A 22733-nucleotide genomic window follows, 5' to 3' on the forward strand; every position below is an offset into this window, starting at 1 on the left:
AGGAAGCCTTCCTTGGTCATGTCTAATCTTCATTAATTTTGAAGGAACCCACATCCTTTTGCTTACTGTTGAAACAAAAGCATATTCTCTCTCCCAGTGCAACACATTTCCTGACTACTGTTCAGAGCTCATTGCATATTGAGGGTGTTTTGATTCAGCAGTCCTTTCTAAAATCCACTGTTTTTCAGAAGCTTTGTTATTTGCCTCATTTACTTTTAAAAATGTACCATCAATAAGGTGTATTTCATCTATTTCTGGGAGGGACCACACCCCCCACCTGTCCTATGAGCATCTCCTGTAAAGTGTAGCTAGATCCTTTTACAGTTTCCTAGCCTGTCGGATTCTAAACTGTATCTGTAACACATTCTACGCCACAATGTCTGACAAATTGTTGTACTCTATTGGACACATACGCTGGAGCATCATCAGCTTCAGTCTGTGAAGGCTCCTCCTAGACAGCCATTATTTCTAGTAAATGTGCAACCAAGAATCACTCTTTTCAGAACTCACGGCCAAAGCCCATGGGAATCCTGAGTGTGCATCCATGGTATGAAGAACACACACATGTACATACTTCAGTGATCCAAACCCTACAAAGTGAGACGCATACGTGATTACGTGACATTGCTCTAAGGTGGTATCACCACACAGGCTCTGTTTTCTTAACTCATCCTATCGTGTCTCTATGGCTGTCATTCTGCAAGTTCTTCACAGGGTGGCGCTGCAGGCTTTAGATCGGATCCCTGAGGAGATGCAGGAGGCAAGGATGAAGCATGCAGAGCACCTAGACCCCTTGTTCAGATGCAGCTGATGGACAGCTCGTTCTCCATGTGCAGAGAGGGGAGAGCGCAGAGTGCAGAGAGGGGAGAGAGGGGAGAGAGGGGAGAGAGGGGAGAGAGGGGAGAGCGCAGACTGCCTCTACATGAGCTCTGGTGCCTGCAATTTGATCACCGCCTTGAGGGTACCCAGTGGAAGGGATGCAGGCTACCCTGATGAGACCTGACAGGCTGTGGCCAGAGAGTGTGGTAGGATGGCCCCCATCAGAGGTGTAGGGGAGGAGAATAGGACAGAACAGGGAGGGAGAGTGGGAACCGGAAGGTAAGAGTGAGGAGATAAAAACTGGGATGTAATAAAGCATAATAAAAAATAAATTCAGTTCTGGAATAATTTAAAAAAAAAAAAGAATCCTCCAGTCCGTTCTAAAGTTTGTAACACAGCATCACATTTCTCAGTCTTTTCCTCATCTAAGCATGCTTTATTCTGCCATTTCTTAGAGGATATATAAAAATTCAATCATTACCCGTAACTACAATTATTTGTATGCTGATAATAGAAACAAAATTAAACAGGGCCCAGTGCCCTCTGACATTTTCTTCTCCATTTTTTCATTTATTAATTTCTTTGTTTCCTATATACCTCAATGAGAACTTCCACTCTCACCTTTCCTCACAGTCTCCCCCTCTCTCCCCTCCCCCTCCCACTCTGCCCTCCTCCCTTTATTCCCAGAGAATGGGAGACTTCCTACGGGCATCACCAACACTGGCGCATCAAGTAGGACTTGGTGCATCTTCATTACTGAGGCCAGACCATGAAGTCCAGTTAGGGAAAGGGACCCAAAGGCAGACAACAGAGTCAGAGACAGCCCCTGTTGCTGCTGTTGGAGGCCACACATGATGACCAAGCCAGCCTCCTGTGTACAAGTATAGCAGGGTGATATTAATGGTGCTGGGCTGGGCTCTTTCATGGCATAGGACTGGAGTTGGGCCAGTCTCTGGTTGGTTGGGCTGAAGGTTTGTGGGTGGGATGGTCTCCCCCCCTCTCCACTGAAGGATCACCTGACTACCAGAGGAGGCCACTTCAGACTCCACATCTTTTGCCGCTAGGAGCGTCAGCTAGGGTGACCACCATAGACTCCCGGGAGCCTCCCCGCTCACAGGGATGCCCACCACCTCTGATTTCCATTCTCTCTCCCCGCCCCCCTCCAGCCACACCTGATCCCTGCCCTGTTCCTCTTCCCACCTCCTCTTTCACCCGGTTCCCTCCCTCCAGGTGTGTCTACTGGTGTGAAAATGAGATTCTTGACTTGGGAAACAAAAGACTTTAAGGTCTAGCAGTATGAAGCAAAGTTTAAGTTTATTAGGTGTTGCAGGACCTGGCTGTTTGAGGTGTAGTCTAACATGTCCAGAACGCTCTTTTTGGGGGGGGGGGGTTTCGAGACAGGGTCTCTCTGTGTAGCCTTGGCTGTCCTGGACTCACTTTGTAGACCCGACTGGCCTCGAACTCACAGTGATCCGCCCGTCTCTGCCTCCCGAGTGCTGGGATTAAAGGCGTGCGCCACCACGCCCGGCATCATGTCCAGAATGCTCTTGGAGTTTGTCACTAGATGGAAGATTCCTGACCCCTCCCACACCCAAGCAGGGCCACCTACTGTCTGTCTGACTTCATCTGGAGAGTGTCCCTAGGAACAGATGCCTCTAACCACATGTGGAATATGACGTTTGATACAGTTCCCAGCTAACACTCTCCCTCCTGCTGCCCCCAACGTAATTAGGTACTGTGTTCCCACTTATATGTGAGGACCGTGCTGCCAAAGGAAAACTAAGAATCCCTGCGACTCCAGCCAAAGGTGTACAACCACCCCTGGGAAACCTCCCTGACTCCCCAAGAAATATAAGCCTTTATTCACCCTAAATAAAGTTGAACAGTCTGACTGAAGCTGGTCCTGGAAAGTCCTTTCCATCATACTGTGGGTATCTGGTCCCCCAGTTTGTTTCTTCTGCTTTCTTGTCCCTGGGGACTGGTGGCTAATGACACCCAGAAGGATGAAGGGACACAATTAAGAAGAGAAACAATGGATTTAAACACAAGGTTGAATGCAAAGAGAGGCACCTAGGAAAGGATAGAAAAGATTGAAAGCTGGATTTCACCTTCTCAAGACTAAGTTCCTGTTTCAGTCAACTTGCTCGGACTGGGTTCACCCATTAAGCAAACCATGGGAAGAGCTTAGCAAACAAAATTACCAAAATATCCACATCCTTATGTTCAAGAATGAAGATTAAATTGATAGCTCATTGGAAACAACAGTTCAGTCTCTGGTGGATGTCTCCTGGGCCTGCCTCTCCTGGATCAGCAGAGCTGACTGGGGAAGACACACAGGGCAGTGTGGAGAGGATTCTTCTGGGATCTGGGCTGAACTCACTTCCTGTGTCATGCTGGCCGCAGACAGACACTTGAGATGCCAGTGTGAGAAAAAAAAAAAAGTCAGGAGGTTTTGAAGTCACACAAGGTGGGCATGTCACAGTTTAAAAGGAAATAATTAAGAGCAAATTTTTTTATTGGTTATTGTTAAGCTGTGATACTGAACAGGCATCCATACTAAAAACAACCCCACCATAAGTCACCACAGCACAGGAGTGTGTTCTCTGAACACTTCCTATGCTACTGGGAGAGATGCATCAGACCTCTGGGTACTGTCTCTGCCTATGGCAATAAAGAATAAGACCTGTTAATAGCCCACAGCATTGGGCCTAAAAGAACATGTGTGACCTCCCCACAATGAGTGTCTGTCTACCATATTGCGAGGGTCTCAGGAACCAACACCCACTTTCTACTGGCAGACAAAGTATAGGTGCCTCAGTCTCCCTGTGGGAAGAACACAACCAGTGAGAGACCAGGGAAACAGTAAAGGTACGAGAGTGGGAGGAATTTCCTAGTGCAAACCTCAGGGAAGTTTCCAGAACTGAGCCTGCAGCTCCATGGAAGGAGGAGGGGACATGATGGAAGGCTGTACATAAAGAGGACTAACTGGCTTCCTGAGGGTCTGTGCTCAGTAGGGACCTACTCTGTGGCATCACCTCCATCAAGAGGGTGGTGGGTGTGTCCACTATTTCCTTTATGCTTTACAATAGAGTTCATGTCAGCGCACAGGCCCCAGCACCTGTGTGTGGAAACAGCCTTCCTCTTATAGGGCAGAGTATGTTTATAGCTTGTGCTGGAAAACTCTAGGGAGACCAGAACTCAGACCCTGCCCCTTCCTTACCTTTATTTCTTTGATATCAGAAAAATAATGACAGTTCCCATCACCAAAGCTCCGAGAACCAGGCCGATAAGAGTTGCCATGAGGACAATGGTTGGCTGAGGAGGCTCTGAGGAGGGAAGGGAAGGAAGAGGGAGGACGCTGACCCTAGTGCTCATTCCTGATCCCACTCTGGATCTTCACAAGGCCTCACACTTTTCCTGACAGCACACTGTGCTCACACCCACTCCTCACCCCATCTCAGAGTGAGAGGCTCAGGTAATGCCTCATGGTTCACATGACACGTGTATCTCAGCTCCTCTCCAGAAGGCACCACCACAGCTGCCAACTTCTGGAAGGTTCCGTCCCCTCCAGGTCTGGTGTCCAGCACCTCAGTGTCCTGAGTGTGGTTGTTCCCATCCCTCTGCCAGGTCAGGGAGATCTCAGCAGGGTAGAAGCCCAGGGCCCAGCACTTGAGGGTGACGTTCCCTTCAGGCCTTACTTGATGGGTCACCTGTGTTTGGGGGGGATCTGAGGGAGACAGTTGGAAACTTCAGGCATTTTTGTATTCCTCCTTTGGTTTTAACAGTGCTCATGTGACCATCCCTGGAAAGGATGGGGGAGCTGTGCCAGGGAGGGGAGCAGACCCACTTAGAAGCCTAAACTTAGCATCTGGGTGATCCATTCCTGGGAAATTTCCATGATCACCATGAGCCAGCTCAGAGCAGGAGACTCGGGTCTCCTGTCGGTACATAGGCTCCTGGTTCTGACTGGGCAGGGTCTGAGAGACTCAGCAACCCTGGAGTCAGACATTCATTGTTGCTGTGCATGGAGAGAGAGCAGGCCTGAGCGAGGACGCGATTCACAGATGGAAGGGAGCTGCTGCTTAACTGACACCCTGAGTTATCCCAGGAGAAGGCGAACTCTCAGGGGAGTCAGGAAACTCAGGAGCGCTCCTTCCCTTTGATGCAACACAGTGTAAGCATTCCAGCTGCTCCCTACATAGGAGGAGCCCTCAGAAGACAGGAGTCCCAGGACCAGAAACAGAAGGAGCTGGCAGGTGCCTCTCTTACCAGAGCGCAGCAAGGTCTCCTTCCCAAGGTCCAGCAGTTCGTGAAGCGTTTCCACGCACGTCCCCTGCAGGTAAGTCCTCCAATCCTCTGCCTTTTCATGCTCCTCCCAGCGGTTCCTTATGATTTGAGCTGCCCTGCCCTCTGTGATCCAAGAGCTCAGGTCCTCATTCAGAGAGATGTAGTCGTAGCCGTAGTAGCCGACCCGATAGTGACCGCGGAGGAAGCGCCCATCATTTCCCACACTGCAGCCAGTCACTGTCTGTAGCGTGAGATACTCTGCCCCACCCCCATTCGGCAACCATCACGGAGATGATTCGCCCCCTCCGGGATCTTGTTTCAAACTAAACCCCTAACCAGGTCACGGGTTGGCTCTCCCACATTGAATGTCTCCAGAGTTCTCTTTGCCTATGGCTGACCCTCGGATGTGGGGTTTAGAGAGGAGCTTAGTGGGACAGACCTTAAGGACAAGGAGGGGACAGGACCTCAGACTTGGGATCACTCACCTTCCTTGCTGTGTTTGTAGTGATTCATCAGGGCCTGAAGGAATTTTCTGTCATTCTGTGAGGAGTGCAGGGCATCCTCTGTCTCCTTCTCCCAATATTCAGGTGGCTCCTGCTCCATCCACGGAGCCCGAGGTTGCATCTTTGCAGTCGCAGCATTGCTGTCGAATGCCTTGAATGGTGTGGTGTCCACATAGCTAACTTGGATGTACCGGGGCTCCCAGATGTCCGGTCCATAAACCAAGGTTTCAAAAACCTGAAGCCAGTGTGAGCCTGTGGGAGGTACACACTGAGACCCAGACTCTTCTGCCTGGACTCAAGCAGGTTGGTCGGATGGCAAGGTAGCAGAGTGGGGTTAGTGCGGGGCCTCTGGACCTGGCATGGAATGGGCCAGGGGCCTTTCAGCTAGGGAGCTGGGAGGGCCAGAGAAGGCAGAGGAGACTGTCAAGACACAAATATTCCCAGTGTGGTCCTTCTACCCCAAAGGCGATTTCCCCCCACGCACTGAACCCACCTGTATGACTCTGTGTCAGGGCCAAAGCCACCAGCAGCTGTAGGAGGGTGCAGGCTGCAGGGGTCCTCATCCTCTGAGGTGAGTGGAGTCTCAGTGAGGACTTGTGTGTCTTCACTTTATAACCCTGGTGTGGATGAGGCTGATTGGTTGCTCTAAGGATTCCCAGAGGCAGTGCCAGAGACCTGATGCGTTGAGTGTTGTTGCTGATTCGGGCATGCATTGCGTGGGTGATGTGGCCTGCCTTCTGGGACTAGGGTGGAGGGGTGTTCACAATTCGCAGAGCTGGGAAGGCATCTCAGCCCTGAGGTGGGACAGTGTCCAAGGATACCCTGAGGCACAGGAGTGTAGGAACCTCACAGCTCTGAGAGGAGCCTCCGCTACATGGACCACACAGTACCCAGGAAAAGGATGCCCAAACCCTGAGAATCTGAGGAGACTTGAAGCCTGGTCCTGTTCCTTCTCCAGATGATGCAGCCCCCAGTGAAGGGTTGCCCCTAAGTCCTGAGGACCAGGGGAGCCTTCCAGCCTGAGTCCTGCTGTTTCTTCACATCGTCTCTTCCTCCTCCACCTCCTCCTCCTTTTTCCTCTTCTTGCTATTCCTCTGGCAAGGGAGTTACTGCAGGCGGTAAATGTCTTAAAAGAGATTTAACGAAGGGACGAATCCAGGAGAGGAGGGATGAATCCACCAGGAGGAGACAGCAGAGAATTAGGCAGACACAGCCTTTATATAGGGCTGCTAAGGGGCGGAGCTTTCGGGGGCGGGGGCAGGCATTTCCAGAGTGTGGATTGGTGGAATTTCAAAGTTGGATTGGGGAAAGCTCAGGGATTGGTGGGTTTCTGTCCAGACCTCTCATCCCATATTAGCACAGTCTGGGATGGGATCTACTAAGGGACTGGAGATGCTAGTTACAGAGGTCTGGTGTTGGGGGGGGGGAGGGAGGCTTGGCTGCTGTAACTTTCTCAGGCGGAGGTTGTGAAGGCAGTAGGCTGAAGCAGGAAAGGTTGTCATCACCATGGACAGTTCCCATGGAGGCGGCAGCAGGCTGTCTGAGGCAGAAAAGGTGTCTGGTTTTCATAGACCAGTCAGCTGAGGCAGGAATCATAACCAGGGACAGCTCCTGCTGAGGCACTGACAGGAGCTGTGACTATTTTGTCTCCAGTCACCACAGCCTCAGGGCGGGAAGGAGGGGATGGCTGCCCCGAGGCAGGGAGGAGGACTGGCAGACTGGCAGGGAGCTCTGGGCAGAAGGACTGGGAGTCAGGAGGGCAGTGGGCTCCCCTCAGGTTGGAGGAGGTGTTTGGTAGTCTTAGGCACAGAGAAATCCCTTAATCAGTGTGTATGAGTGAGTGTGTGTGCGGGAGTGTGTGTGTTGTGTGTGTGTGTGAGAATAAGTGTGTGTCTCTTGGTGGCACTGGCATCGACCACAGCAGAGGTAGCCGAGCGGTGGTGGTGATGAATCTCTGGGTGATGGCAACTGACCTTGCAGCTGCTGGAGGTGCAGCCTTGATCTTGGGGTGCCGCTCCAGTGGAAGAATCCCCACATTGGGTATTGGAGAGATCACCCCCTGGGTAAGAAATCTCTAGGGCTCTGCTTCTCCACCTCAGACCCAGTTCTGCAGCCAGACATCATGGCACCAATGTCTGCGCATTAAGTCTTTTTTTTCCCCCTCCCTCATCCCTTTTGGCCTGGGCCTGGTCACAACATCCTTGAGTCCTAGCCCAGAGGCCAGTAAGTTAGCAATTCTCAAACATTTGAATGTCAGGATTTCTGCATAGGAGTAGACACTGTGTAGCCTTCCATGGTGGCTGTGCCCTGTGGATTACATCATCCATGTTTACCATGTTAGGAAGTGGAGGTTTTGAGAGTTTTGATTCCATGAAGATATTAGTAACTAATTGCACATAGGCAGAATAAGAAGAGAAAGAACTATTTTCCAAAATGAGACAATGGTGTAGAGAGAGATTTTTGGATATTTAAGACTTCTGGGAGGCCTATCTTCATCTTTCCCACTGCAGATCACAAGGATTTTTTTTAAAGTTTTCTCTTGTTTGGAACAGATAAAATTCAGTTTCACAAACATATTTTGAGTGAAACAATTTTAAGACTCAGTTTTGTTTGTATGTATTTTTGTGTGTCTCTCGGTGTATGCAAGGGGTGTGTCCTCATGGGATCCAGGAGAGAGAATAGGAAGTCCTGGAGGTAGATTTACAGGAACATGTGCGCTGCAGGGCTCAGGTGCTGGGGAATCAACTCTGGTCCTCTGCAAGAGCAGGACGGGCTCCTCCCATCTGTCCAGGCCCAGGAGAAAGATTTTCATTAACACTGCCTGCTAATTTTACTTTTCTTTTGGAGACAGGGTCTCGGTATGCCTCCATGCCTGGCCTGAAGTGGCTGCGTAGACCAGGCTGACCTGGAACTCAGGCACGCACCTGCTTCTCGCTCTAGGTTGCTGCCGTGAAAGGGATGCACCAATCGAGTGGGCTAATTGCACCTGTTTCTCATTCGTATGTCACTAAATCGGCACAGGTGGTACTTCCTCATGACTTTTCACACTGTGCACTTTAGACATCATTGAATCCTTCATTTTGTGCCTCACCCACATGCATGCAGTCCTGTGCACTGAACAGGCGTTATGTTCATGAATGTTACTGTAAAGTAGGACTGTCTTTGACAGACTTCCTAAATGAAAATTATAAGAAATTCGGTGGTTAACATGGGCACACATTTCACTCAGAATCTTAGGAGGCATCTAAAAGCCTTTAAATTGCCAGAGAAGAAATCAAGGCTCCAAATCACCAATGTTAACTGGAGGGCTTAGACATCATCTTTGTTGTCGTCACCAGGGGAAGGGACTCATGGGCTATGAATGGAGTTTTATACTGTTTATCTTGGAGGAGGGAGGCAATGCCCCTGTAACTACATTGTGAAGAGTGCAGGGTCTGCAGGAGGAAGAGCCCCACCGGCTCTGTGAGGCAGCAGAAGGCGGCTCAACACTTTGGAGAGATAGTTGTTTACTTAGGCAGTTCCTTTGTTCAGCTTCCTGGAATGAGATCCACGCCATGTGAATGGGGGAAGTCTGTACTGGCTGCTGGACTGTTCTGTGAGGTTAGCAAGACCCTCTGTGATGTCAGCTCCGGCAATGCATCTCTGAGTTCTATCCTGGTCAGAGGCTCTGACCACAGGCCCTGGGATGCTTCTCTGAGATGCCAGGTTCCCGCACTCTGCAGCCTGCGATTTCCATCTGAGAGGTTGTAGGAAGCTTCTGTTATTAATAACCACTGCTGCTGGGAAATGTTAGTCAGCGGATTATCTAAAACAGTCGTTCTCAGGCTTCCTAATGCTGTGGCCTTTAATGCGTTTCCTCAGGTTGTGGTGACCCCTTTCCACAGAATTACCTTTGTTGCGACTTCATAATTCTAAATCTGAATTTGAATTTCCATGTAAATATTGTTGGGAGACAGCGGTGTGCTAAAGAGGTTAAGACACACTGCTTAAGAACCAGAGATCTAAATTGATATCATTATGTCATTGTTGAGACATTGGCTTTATTAAGTATGGAAATCTATTGAATTCTAATTTCTCTTTGATTCTTTTCAGTTCATCTGCATTCCATGAACAGCAGGCCAGGACACTACAAAACCATTTTATTCCTTGTTTTAGAATATTCTCTAATAATGTATTAACAGAATTCTTCTAACGGAGCAGAGCATGATGCTGCATTGCCTGTAATCTCAGCAACGGGGAAGCAGAGGAGATCAAGGTGTTCGCGATCAAAAGGAGAGTCCCTTCTCCTATATTTTTGGGGGTGAGCCCATCCTTTAACAGCTAAGCCATCTTAGCTGAGATTCTTTTCTCAAAGAACAAACAACAACAAAAATCCACATAGTCATTTTCCACTTCCTGTCTACAAATCTCTCAGGGTAAATTACTGTAGTTTGTCTAGACGAGGATAAGCAGACTGTCTCAGACAAGGCAGATGTCATGGCAAACCTATGTAACTGCAGCACTAGGGAGGTGAAAGCAGGAGAATCAGGAGATCAAGACCATGAAGGTCCATGCTGGTGGGCACACGCACGTGTGCGCACGCGTGCGCGCGCGCGCACACACACACACACAATCTGTTAGAATCCCCAGAGGATGGACTGGGGAAAGTTATACAGCAGCTGTCACAGAGGTGAGCAATGGCTAGAAATATCTAGTTCATTAGAAAAGAAATAGAAAATGTTATTGGACAGAACGGGGGCAAAGTCCTTCTGTCCTATTCTTAAACCTAAATCTCACATCAGCATCCTAATGATGACTTGATGGGTCCCTGACCACTTTGTCCCTTTTCCATGTTCCTAAATCCCCTTTCTCTGCTCCTACCACTACATCACACTTTTGTAAGTGTGTGGTCAAGGATAATTTCTTAGAGCTGTCAGAAACCAGGCTTTAACCCCAAACACTTCTGTTGACAACACCACAAAATGTCCTTTGGTCAGGTGCCTTCATGTGGAACAATGACAGAAATATCCCTGCTGCTGTCAGAGACAGGACACACAAAGGAGAGTGACACCACACTCACACACAGCGCTGAGGGCAGGACTAACTCTCTGTAGAAGCGTGAAACCAAACCTTATGTGGCTGGGACAGAGGCACACACGGGAAATTCTCACAGGAATAAGTGCTGTTGTGTAGGTGCGGTGGGTGGCCTGCCTTCTGGCACTTGGGTGGAAGACTGTTCACAACTCTTAAAAACTGGGAAGGTTTCTCAGCTCTGATGTGCAACAGTGTCCCAAGGGTGCCCTGAGGCACGGGAGCCCAAGAACCTCACAGGTCTGAGAGGAGGCTTGTTCAACAGAGACTATACAGCTCCCAGGGGAGGGTTTTTCAAACACTGATGAACTGGGGAGCCTGGGAGCCTGAATTCCACTCTTTCATCACATCTCTCCTCGTCATCTTCGCCATCGTCGCCATCCTCCTCCTCCAGACAGGGGAGTCATAGCAGACAACAAATCCCTTAAAGGATATTTATTGGAGGGAGGAATTCAGGAGAGGAGAGACGAACCCAGGAGTGGCTGCCTCTGCTCCTGGGAGAAGACAGCAGGGCAGTGAGCAGACACAGCTTGTCTACGGGGTTTCTTAGGGAGTGGCAGGGATTTCCTGAGTGTGGACTGGTGAGATTTTAAGTCTGAGCTGGGGGAAGCGCAGGAATTGTCCAGACTTCTCATCCCAAAATAGCATAATCTGGGATGGGTCCTGCTGAGGAGCCGGAGTTGGCAGTTACAGAGGTCTGGGAGGGTGTGTGTGGCTGGGCTGCTGGAGCTTTCTCAGGCAGAGGTCGGGCCAATTTTCTGCCTTGAGGGGCAATAAAGCTTACAATGTGTCAAATTTTACAAAGAGTCCATGGTGAGGGCAGCAGGCTGAAGTAGGAAATGTCATCACCATGGACAGCTCCCATGGAGGTGGCAGCAGGCTTTCTTGGACAGGAAAGGTGTCTGGTTTTCATAGACCAGTCAGCTGAGACAGAAATAGTCACCAGGGACAGCTCCTGCTGAGGCGCTGACAGGAGATGAGGCTATTTTCTCTCCAGTCTGCACAGCCTCAGGGCGGGAAGGAGGGGATGACTTCCCTGAAGCAGGAAGAACTGGCAAGAAGCTGCTTTATTTTAGTGGCCCTCTGCTCAAGGCCTAGTCATAGCTCTTGGGGGTGATGTTGTTGGGTGAAGAAGGAGGAAGTGGGGACAATGGGCTCCCTGATATATAGTGTCACAGGGCTGAAGGGCAGTGGACAGCAGCAGGCCACTGCAGCTTGGAGGTGGGATGCTACCACTGGGGGGATGGACTGTCATGGCTTTTGTGCAGACTACTATTGCTGCCCCAGGCTGAGGCTTGAGGCAGGGCACCATGACTTTCACTACATGGAAGGTGGGAGGGTAGTGGGGGCTGATGTTATGCTCGGCTCTGCAGAGTGCTGCTTATCTGTGCAGTGTTGACAGTGGCACTGATCCGGTCTTGACAGAGGCAGTGGTGCCAGCAGAGAGATCCCTACAATAAGGCTGGGTGATTTGCCTAGAAGGTACCGGAAGTGGTGAGCAATGGCCAGAATTCTGTGGCTTATTAGGGAAGCATAAAAGAAAACTTTACAGAGCAGTAGAAGGAGAGAGTTCAGAGTTAATAAAGGAGGCGTGGGTGGGTCTAGTGAGCACCCTTTATATATATGATAATTAGATAATGATAGAACACAAGGCTCAGATATTATATTGTAGAGGAGTTTATTAAATGAGCCTGGGGAGAGAAGGAAAAGGGGGAAAGGGGTACCCCAATGAGAGACAGGAAGAGGGAGAGAAAGAGAGAAAGTGGGTGGGTAGAGGAGAGAGAGAAAGTAGAGAGAGAGGGGGTAGAGAAGGGAGGGAGAGAGGAGAGAGAGAGACAGAGAGAAAGAGACAGAGGGAGGGAGGGAGGGAGAGAGAGAGAGAGAGACACACGAGAGAGAGAGAGAGAGAGAGAGAGAGAGAGAGAGAGAGAGAGGAACCATGTGGAGGGTCTGTCCTTTTATATGGCCCTGGGGAGGGTCACGTCTCCGTGGCAGGTAAGCGATGACATCACAAATAGGCAGACTGAAGCAGAATCCTAACATTCCTACCTTTTCCTATAATTACATATGAGGACTGTTGGATTTATTTTATATAAAGCAAGTTACAGTATATGAATGCAGGTTCTGTAGGCTCAATTTTCCTATTAATTATATTTTATTATAAACTTAATAAACAAGCCTACCTCCCTAACAACATGACTAACCCAAACAAATAGGAAAGGATATTAAAAACACTACAATGAAACCTTAAGGATATCAGTCCTTGGCGTAGTCAGGAGGATTTCAGCACACCAGCACTTCCACCAAAGTTGCTGCTGAAACCTGGAACAGCAGCTGGAACCTCAAGCCTCAGCTGGAGTCTAAAGCCTTGAAACTTTCCCTGGAGCAGTTCTCTTTAGGAGCCTCTTGAAGTGCAGCGATGAACAGAGCCGAAAGCCAAGTCCCAGCCAAAAAGCCTCCTCTCCATACATCTTCTCAGTCTGTTCAAGGGTGTTGTTCACCAAGCTCCCCCATGAAGTAGTTCAACTTCTGTGTGGGAAAACATCCTGCTTTCTCACATCTAAGTGGTAAACATCCTGCCCTCTTCTTCGTCCCACACTTGGGATCAAAACAGAAACAGGTTTATTTCCCCTTCAAGGTTTATTGGAAGCAGCTCTTGGCTGCCATGTAAAGGGAGAAGAGAGATAGAAAAAAAGCCATAGCAATCAGTGTCCAAATTATATAGAGAAGGGGAAGGGAAAGTTTTGCCCTGAAAGTTTAAGGTAGAGCGCAGGCTATGCCAGCCATGTCCTGCAGCAGACAGGGACCGAGGAGTGCTGGGGGAACCTGGAGCTGACTGTCCCGGGTCTGGAGCACACCATTTCAACCATTTGCAAATGGATAAGGGGCGAAGTAATTGTCTTAACTACTTCCTGTTGACAGTAGGGCGGCAATAGGGGCTTTAAAGTCTGAAATGTTGGCCAAGTTCTGGAAGAACAGGTGGCTGATTTGCTGTCCAGGGTCTGAGAACATCTTCAGCTGGGAAGGGCAATGCAGGTCCAGCTGACACAATTTCCGAGGTTGATGATTGATGAGAATTTTGGGAGAGCAAAGAAAAGGTCTGGATATGGGAACTTCCTTCCATTTTACCCAATTGCTGGCAATAATTAAAAGGCTTCAGTTTGGACCTGTCTAGGTTTGCTTGCAGAGGCATGTAGAAGCCCTTAATGTGGGCTCAGGGATTTGAAATTCTCAGAAGGCTCCCAGAGGAGCCTGGAGACATGGCGAATGGATGCCTTTTCCTGGGCAGCAGTGGTAGTGAAAGCATCAGAAGTGGAAGCAGAAACAGCTGTAGCTGAAACAGAGGTTTCACCCTATGAAAAAGTCCTATAGTTGTAGGTTAGTGAGAGGAAATAGGCAGTCATGCAGACCGGGGCTGTCAGCTGGTCTGCAGTGCAGAAAGGTAGCATCAGGTAGTTAGGTGAGGGGAGTCCCAAAATCAGAGAAAAGGAGGAGGAATCCCACCCTTAGAGACAGGTGGTGGGTGAGAAATTCAGGTTTTGGGTTGACAGTTCTTATCTGGGTTCCATTTGACCAGATAGATGGATTTCCGGCAGCTTACAAGAATCCTTCTTAAAAAAAAAAAAAAAAGATTCCTTCTAAGTTCATTAAGGGAGGTAAATTTCAGACACATTAGCATCATCACTGTTTCTAATCTGCAGTGAAATACACATTGTTAGACATGTAAACATTATAGGAAAAGGGCAGTAGACATATAACATAGCACAGGCTTGGGGAAAGAAGTTTGTGTTAAGAGCACAAATACTCTGAGGTAGGTCTGGAAAGGCAGAAGCCTTTTTGGCCTCTGTGGATCAGTAACAAAAGGAAATTTAGAATCTTGGAACTATGGTAAGATCACAGAGTGGAATGTTTTACCATAATTAGATTAATAAATTAGAGCTGCATTGCTCAGTGTCAACACTCTGAACAGTTAATACAACAATGTCATAGCAACAAGAGGAAGTGAAGCATCTTTCAGACATGTTCACCTTCATAACTTGCATTTTCCAACGTAAACCACCTTCTTGGGAGCTTTAAGCAGTAGGTCAAATTGCTGTGAGCAGTCACTGTCTTTAGTTAAAAGAATGGGATTTTAAGGCACTGATTTAAACTTTGACTAGATATCAAGCTAACATCAGCTTAGGCGTCAACGTGGTCAGAGACCTGAGAAAGATAAATCGTAACCTAAAGAATCTGCGCATTAATACAAATGACAGGGATGACTAGTTAGTCCCAGTAAACAGACAGTGTCCCAGGTGTCTCCTGTGACAGCCTGGGACCATGGGCAGAGACAGCCTCGCCTCAAGCACAGAGGACGGGGCTGCTCTGTGGAAGGTGAACATGGAAGAGGCTGACCTCACCTTGTGTTCAGCAACGTGAGACAATGACTCTCCAGTTCAGTTTGTCCACAGGATGATCCGTTGTAGATGTTGGGAGCAGTTTAGCTCCATGGCCAGAAACCACACTCCAGGTTGGAGTCACCTGCCACTGAGTGCAAGTCTTCTGAGACCTGAGACTGTTATGATCTGGGAATCTCTGTGTTTATAATAAATTTACACATGGTAAATGCCATATTCAGCAGATCTCTGACAAGTTTGAGGCTTAGCTAGCATATTTGAGCGAAGCAATCGTTATATCTAGTTATCTGTCATTAATTAATAATTTAAAAACCGTAGAAACTCATTAGCCAGGAAGCTTGTAGTTGAATCCAGGTTAGCTGATGACAGTGAAACAGCATCTATTTAATTGTCTAGGCTGAGTTTTAGAGGAAAAAAGCCAGGTGTATTTGACTCTTTAAAGCTAAGAGTTCGCTGATGGAGGCCTGGAGACAGTTATGGCGGAGCTTGACTCTGCCCCTAGCCTTCCCTAGCCCACCCTTGCCTGCCCACGCTCGTGGGGAGGGGCCCTGCGCGCGCACCCATCCACTGAGTCTCTAGGCATACGTGGTACAGAGGCTCTACCTTCAACATGGCGGCTACCGTGTGGCGGCAGATACGGAGCTGCTGTAGCCCTGTTGCCGCCCCAGCTCTGTGCAGCCTGCACAATAGGAACAAATGAAATAGAGACGCACCCAGGGTGGGGTAGCAGGACAGAGGCTGTGGCTGGCAGGACGCACCAGGGGGCTGCGAGGGCTTCGGTGAGATGGACCATTATTAGCCTCCCTCGGAATCATAGCAGACCGACCAGGGCAGTAAACGCACGCAGTCCAAGGCACTCAGTGTCCAAGCAGAGGAAAGCTACTCGAGGTAACCACAGAAGTCCACTGCTGATGGGTAGAAGCTGAGATTTACAGGTACCTTACCAGAGATATAGCAGGCAGGGAGCGTCGGTGGGGGGGATGTGTAGCCATGCAGACAGCGGGGGAGAGATACCTGTGCTCCGGTCCCGGGTCCCAGGAGACAGCAAAGGAGCAGCAATTTGCCGCAGTTTAGAATCGGGGTCTGAAGTCAGGGCAGTGATGGGTTTAGATGTGAAGAAATGGAGATAAAGAGTGAAGTTTGGACCACAAGGAAATGAGTTCAGTCGAAAGGATTCTGGACTTAAGACAGTGCTGGAATAACCTTCCCCGCATGGGCCACCAATTTTATATATAATAATTAGATAATGATAGAACACAAGGCTCAGATATTATGTTGTAGAGGAGTTTATTAAATGAACCTGGGGGAGAAGGAAAACGGGGTAGGGCGAACCCCAGAGACAGAGAGGAAGAGGGCGAGAAACAGAGAGCAAGTGGGGGGGGGGTAGAGAGAGAAAGAGACCACATGGAGGATCTGTCCTTTTTATGGCCCTGGACAGGGTCAGGCACACAGGGCAGGTAAGCGATGACATCACAAGTAAGCAGAATCCTAACACCATTACCCAAGAGGAGTGGCCAGAGCTGTGGGAAAGACAGACGGCCCTTGAGAGTTTCCATTGCTCTCCCAGTATCATGTTTTAAGATGGTACAGAGGGAGCAAGGGAGACAGAATTGCAACAGCCACAGCAGGAGAGAGAGTGGAAAACCCTTTCCCCTCAGTACCCAAACAGAGCAGTAGCCATGTGCCATTTTCAAAGGCCTCTGCCGAGCTGGTGGCTTATTAGCCCCAGACCCTCCTGTCACCACACTCTCAGGACAGCCAGAGCACGTGATGGGAAAATATGCTGAAACCTGGCCCTCCGGATTGTTACACAGGGAGGAAGAAATGTTCTATCAGACCATGCAGAATTCAGATTGGTAGAAACCTGGACTGACCCAGAGTCTGCACAGACTATTGCACAGTTCCAAGTGTGTGCAAACTAGACATGGCCCTGACAGAGGCCAGGTCAGTATTCACAGCCAGACTCCCAAAGGCAGGTCTAAGGTGTGTGCAGCATCTGAGAGCTGACCCATGAGAGACTGTCTAGCGGAGGGACCACTACCTTCTGTGGTGGGAAACTGCAAAGACGGCCAGGGGTGGAGCAGACATCTGGAAGCCAGGAAGGGCTACCCAGAGCATCAAGGATGCAGTCACAAGCAGGTGAGACAGAGTTCAGACTTCATGACCCACACAGCTCTCTGCCCATCACATCCATCCCTCCTCTATGATACCTTTGGTTCCACACTGTCACTGTCTTGTCACGACAGGCAGCGCACTAAGCACAGCAAACATAGGTTCTACCAAGGTACCACACCTCATTAAAATTTTTTTATTTATTTACCTTACACTCTGGTTACAGCCCCTGGACTCTCCTCCCAGTCCCCCTCACACCCTTCATCCTTATTCTCCCCTGGCCTTCTCCTCACAGAAGTGGAGGCCCCACTTGTGGACCAAACACCCTGTCACGTTAAGTTGCTTTAGAGCTAGGCACATGCTCTCCCACTGGGGCCAGACAAGGCAGGCCAGTTAGGGCAACAGCATCCAAAAGGGAGGCACCAGAGGCAGCGGGGGAAGTCGCTCCAGGTGTTGGGGATCCACATGAGGATGTAGCTGTGTTTCTGCTATACATATTCAGGGGGGCTGGGGACCAGTCCATCCATGGTCATTTGTTCATCATTCAGACTCTCTGTGCCCCTATGTGCTCAGGTTGGTTGACTCTGTAGGTCTTTTTGTGAGGTCCTTGACCCCTCCAGGTCTATAACCATTTCTCCCACTCTTCCATAGGATGTCCTGGCTCTGTCTCATGTTTGTGAGTCTCTGCATCTGTTTCCATCAGCTGCTGGGTGAAGCCTCTCAGAGGAGTTATATGCCTGGCTCCTGGCTCCAAGCATAGCAGAGTAACATTCATGGCATCGGGATTGGTTCTCCCATGGGATGGGTCTCAATTACAGCCAGGCCTTGATCGGCCGTTCCTTCATTTGTAGATGTTTCCTTTGATGTCTCAGATATGTGGGTTTCATTCATAATATCTACAGAACTTAGGTGGCCAGAGAGAGGAGGGGGAAACAGGAAGGGGAAACAGAAGGGTGGACATGAAGGAAGTGGACTATGACGAGCTCACTGAGGCTTCAGGTTCACAGTTAATCAACCTTGAACAATGGCACCTGTGTCAACTTAGTGACTCACCAAAGGTAAAACTCTACAGCGAGTGACTGTGGTAGTTAACACTTTAATCCCAGTGCTGCTAGGTTAAAGTGGACGGAGCATGTATGAATTTATTATGAAAAACAGATTTCCAAATCCTACCAGTAGTTCCACAAGATCTCTGTGACAATTGGGGTACAATGACAGATGGCTTCAGGCCCAGGTTGTGGTGTGCTAACCACTGGGCCAACGCACCCAACACTTCACCCTCTGCTGGGGCCCAGCCTGAACTGTGGGCCAACTGGACACCTGCAGAGTTATTGTCTCACATTGTTGAAAATGAGACAAAGTCAGATTCTCACATGCTCTTCCTCACCAAAAGCCACAGATCTTCTCAGCCGGATGCAGACCACCTGCCCATGTTGCCACAGGAACCTGACACAACTGTGTAGGATTGGGCTATGGACTGGCTAGTAATCTCTGTCTTTTTGTTTGATATATAAACTCTTTTAAACTACAACTTATCCTTCTCAGGTCTCTGATCACATTGATGGATAAGCTTGACAGCTAGGGAACAGGCAATTAGCTCCTTACCCCAAAGTAATCCACCATGTTAATTCTCTAGTTAATTAATTAACTTGTTAAAACTCCTAGAAACCAGATCTCTCATTTAAAAAGGCAAACAGGGTTGCCTTACACAGAGGCTCCATCTTAAGATAAACAGGCCTCAGATGCTTTCTCAGTCCTCTCCGTAAGCAGCCAACCAGGCCTCAAGCTTCGGTCATAGAGCTGCCACCGTCAGGTCTAGGTACAGTCTACCTTGTAACCAGACTCAGCAACAAGGTCTCTGATACAACCTTTTACAATTCTTTTAGCTAAAGGACGTGGAGCAGGGTCAGCTGGGCCATGGCCGCACTTCTCCAGTGGGCCTGGGATCCCAGCTGTGCTGGCAGAACCAGAGGAGGAGTTCTCTGAGGAAACCACTGGCCTGAGGAAAACCACAAGGGTCAGGATTCACAAGCCTTCTAATAGGAACGGTAAGTGTCCCCTCTGATAGGAGCAAATGTCCTTTGATCCCCAAGTAAGACTTTCATCATGGGCTGCAGTTATTTGACATTGTGTTCGCTGAAGTTCTCAGAACTCTCAGTTCCTCGCACAGTCAGTGTGGGCTGACGTGACCCACGGAGGCTTGCTTCTCTGTTAGATCCACACAGTTTCTAACGGAGTGCAGACACCTTGAGTACAAAATGGTTTAGAGTTGCTGACATATTGGTCACTGTGCTGGGACTCAGAAACGTGCTGTAAGAGGACACAAGGATCACTTGTCCCCAGACTCTGTTCCTGGGGTTTCAGGCCCACGTTCCGGGTTAGCGTGAGCAGAGAGGCTGTAGGGGCTTCACAGTTGCCAGAAGTTAATCTTTCCATTACCCAGCACACCCTTTCTGTCGCTGCATTCATGGGCCTGTCAGCGTAACCCAGTCCTGGTCATGAAGAGAATGGAGACCAGTCCTGACTCAGCCTCCGTGCCTGAAGCCTGTGACCCTGCACTGTCCTCCTGGCATTCCTGGGTCCACGTCACTGATGCAGAGCCATGTTGTGAGGCCGGAGTTGAAGCAAGAAAGAACCTCTGCACAGAGGAGCCAGACTCCGAATGGCCTGGATGTATCTTCAAAAAAAAAAATCTCATTTCTGCCTTCATTGACCTGGACTTTTTCTGTTCCTTCAGCACAGGGGTTGGCTCTGCAGTGATCACCACTTCTACCTGATAAATGCTGATGAGTATTTCAGAGCAGAAAACATCACCAACAGAGAACCACAAAGTGGGTCAAAGTGCAAACCAACCTTGAGTAGAATGTGTTGTTTGGAAGAGGAAGAGAAAACACTCTTTGCAGAGTCATGGAGGCCAGTGTTCCTGCACAGAAGGCAAGAGAGAGGTCACAAGTGATCTAGACCATGAGTGTAGGACATGGCACGTGACACTTTTACCATGGTACTCATCAAGGCCTCACTATGATGGTGAGAGCCCTGAGCTGTGAGGGAAGAGTCTGGGGACATGAAGGATTTCTCCAGCTAGGCTTCAGCTCAGGAAGGTTCATAACTTCCCCAGACAGAGCCATCCATGGGGACCAAGTGATCAAACAATCCAGTCTATAAGGGAAGTGTCTCATTCAAACCATTTCCTGGCTTTCTTTTTAGTTTTGACGATTTGACAGAGTTAGTGACTTTATCTGTGAAGAGGAGTAAATGCCTCCATCAGATGCTTCCAGGCTAGTTCATAATAATTGTTGATGTGAGAGGCGCTAACCCACTGTGTGTGGAGCAAGGGTGAGCAGGCCCTGACTGATAGACGAGAGCAGGCTGAGCGAGTCACTAAGCTGCAGCTCTCCATGGAGTCTGTTTCTGCTCCTGTCTTGAGTTCCTGCTTTGACAGACTCAGTGATGAAATGTGACCTTGGATTTGTCTGAAGAAATAAGCTCTTCTGCATTTTCTGTTTGGTCAAGATATTTTTTTAAGGGAAAAAACAGGAATGGAAGAAGAAAAAAAAAAGCCCAAAAAACAAAAACAGACTAATACAAACTACCAGCGAGCCCCCATGACAACTAAATAAAAATCGCAACCTTGGTTTTTACGATTTCTTGTGTGGGCCGGGTGTGGTGGCGCACGCCTTTAATCCCAGCACTCGGGAGGCAGAGGCAGAGGCAGGTGGAGCACTGTGAGTTCGAGGCCAGCCTGAGGCCAGCCTGGCCTACAAAGTGAGTTCAGGACAGCCAAGGCTACACAGAGAAACCCTGTCTCGAAAAACCAAAAAAAAAAAAAAAAGAAAAAAAAAAAGAAAAAAAGAAGGTACATATGGTATGGGTGGTGGACGGTTCCTGCTGTGGAATACTACTCAGCAATAAAAAGGAACGGCTGTGATGGGGTATGGCTCAGGGGTGGAGTGTTCGCTTGGCATGCAAGAGGCCCTGTAGGCTATCCTTGGTAATACAGAAAAAAAGAAAGAAGAAAAAAAGATTTCTTGTGTGTGTGTGTGTGTGTGTGTGTGTGTGTGTGTGTGTGTGTAGTATGTATGTGCCAATTGAATGAAGGTGACTGTGGAGGGCAGAAGAGGGCATCAACTCCAATCAGCTGGAGCAACAGGGCTTGTGAGTTTCCCTGTGATGGGCTGTGTGAACGAGCTCAGGTCTACTGCAGGAGCAGTAAGCACTTTCCACACTTTCCAGCCGTCCTTCCAATCCCAGGGCTGTGATATCTGCCTGCTTCTCCTTGCTGAATCCCAGGGCCTGGAACAAGGTCAGGCACTTGGCAGATTCTCCACCAGTTAATAAGGAGTGAATGTGAGAGGAAGAGTGGAGTCAGGAGAAGGGAAGGCAGGCTGCTATTGGATGTGATAGAGGCGCTCTCTCCTCTCTCTCTCTCTCTCTCTCTCTCTCTCTCTCTCTCTCTCTCTCCCCCTCTCCTCTCAAACACACACACACACATACACACACACACACACACACACACACACACACACACACTTGTGTATTGAAACACCCTGCCAAGAACAGTCCTGGAGACCTTGGAGCAAATGCTACATCTCACTACAGCTGGGACACCACACCAAACCTCTGCCCCAAGGATGAACTTGAGCCACAGCTGACCTCATAGCCCCGGGAAATAGGAGGAAGGGGCGTTTCATGTACAGCAAGTCCTCCGCATCCTGCTTGACTGCTGATTTCCAAAACCCAGTCCTGTCAGGACACAACTATACAGCCATGGCAGCTGTCCCATGCCACAGCCACAATCTCTCCAATAAATATAAGATCACAACTAACAAATGATGGCTGTGTGGACACAGATATGGCAAGAGGAGGCCATACCTGCCCAGGACCAAAGAAATGGTGAAAGGAGAGACACCCGGGACCTTAATCTCAGGGATATAAAATGGTGGCCATAAGGTGGGTGCTATGATGTTCCTTAGAGTGTCACTTATTAGTGTCCAGGTTGGAGTGGAGGCCTGGTTGTTAGAACAATCATCCTGGTATCATGGAGAATGACTGGGTAGATGTGTTTTCTGAAAACCATTAGTGGTCCATCAGAAGAATCTCATTCTCAGCTCGTGCCATTTTTTCTCTCCACCCTCTGGGCCCATGGTCTTCACCACTGCTAGAACACCAACACAGACACTAATTGTGAATCCCCCCTGGGCCTCCTGTGGTGGAGGCCACCATGCAAATAAAGCTAATTCAGGAGATATGAGCCAACCAGAAAAGACCATGGCATTCTAGTGAGAGCATGAGAACCCCAGATCAGGACCCAGAGCTGGACACTTCAGTGACAGACAGAGACCTCTGCTTCCCTTCCCTTCCTTGATTCTGTGAGCCAGGTCAGCATCTGGGCTAGGACTCAGGGGGATGTTGTCAACAGGACAAGCACAGGCACCAGGGTGATCAACTTGTCCCCAGACACTGCTCCCAGGATACCAGGGCTCAGAGCTTCATCTGCAGTGGGGAAGCAGGGCTCTGGAGAGTCCTCACCCAGCAGTTAATCTTT

The 22733-nt window shown here is 49.1% G+C and overlaps 1 protein-coding gene and 1 long non-coding RNA gene across 2 annotated transcripts; one reads left to right on the forward strand and one right to left on the reverse strand.

Moving 5' to 3' along the window:
* Positions 1-4041: 4041 nt before the first annotated feature.
* LOC311581837 (H-2 class I histocompatibility antigen, Q10 alpha chain-like) lies at positions 4042-6322 on the reverse strand (the record flags this gene model as incomplete). Its single annotated transcript, XM_084754356.1, has 5 exons — positions 4042-4145; positions 4271-4546; positions 5089-5364; positions 5592-5861; positions 6103-6322. The coding sequence occupies 5 exons, from the start codon at positions 6320-6322 to the stop codon at positions 4042-4044; spliced, it is 1146 nt and encodes a 381-aa protein (XP_084610482.1).
* A 9198-nt stretch (positions 6323-15520) lies between these two features.
* On the forward strand, positions 15521-20783 carry LOC311581561. The gene is made up of 3 exons (XR_014773800.1): positions 15521-16011; positions 19075-19236; positions 19926-20783. It is a non-coding gene; the product is annotated as an uncharacterized lncRNA (long non-coding RNA).
* Positions 20784-22733: the final 1950 nt, after the last annotated feature.

This window comes from Acomys minous (assembly GCF_964271855.1).
Source record: "Acomys minous genome assembly, chromosome: 13".
Classification (NCBI taxonomy): domain Eukaryota; kingdom Metazoa; phylum Chordata; class Mammalia; order Rodentia; family Muridae; genus Acomys; species Acomys minous.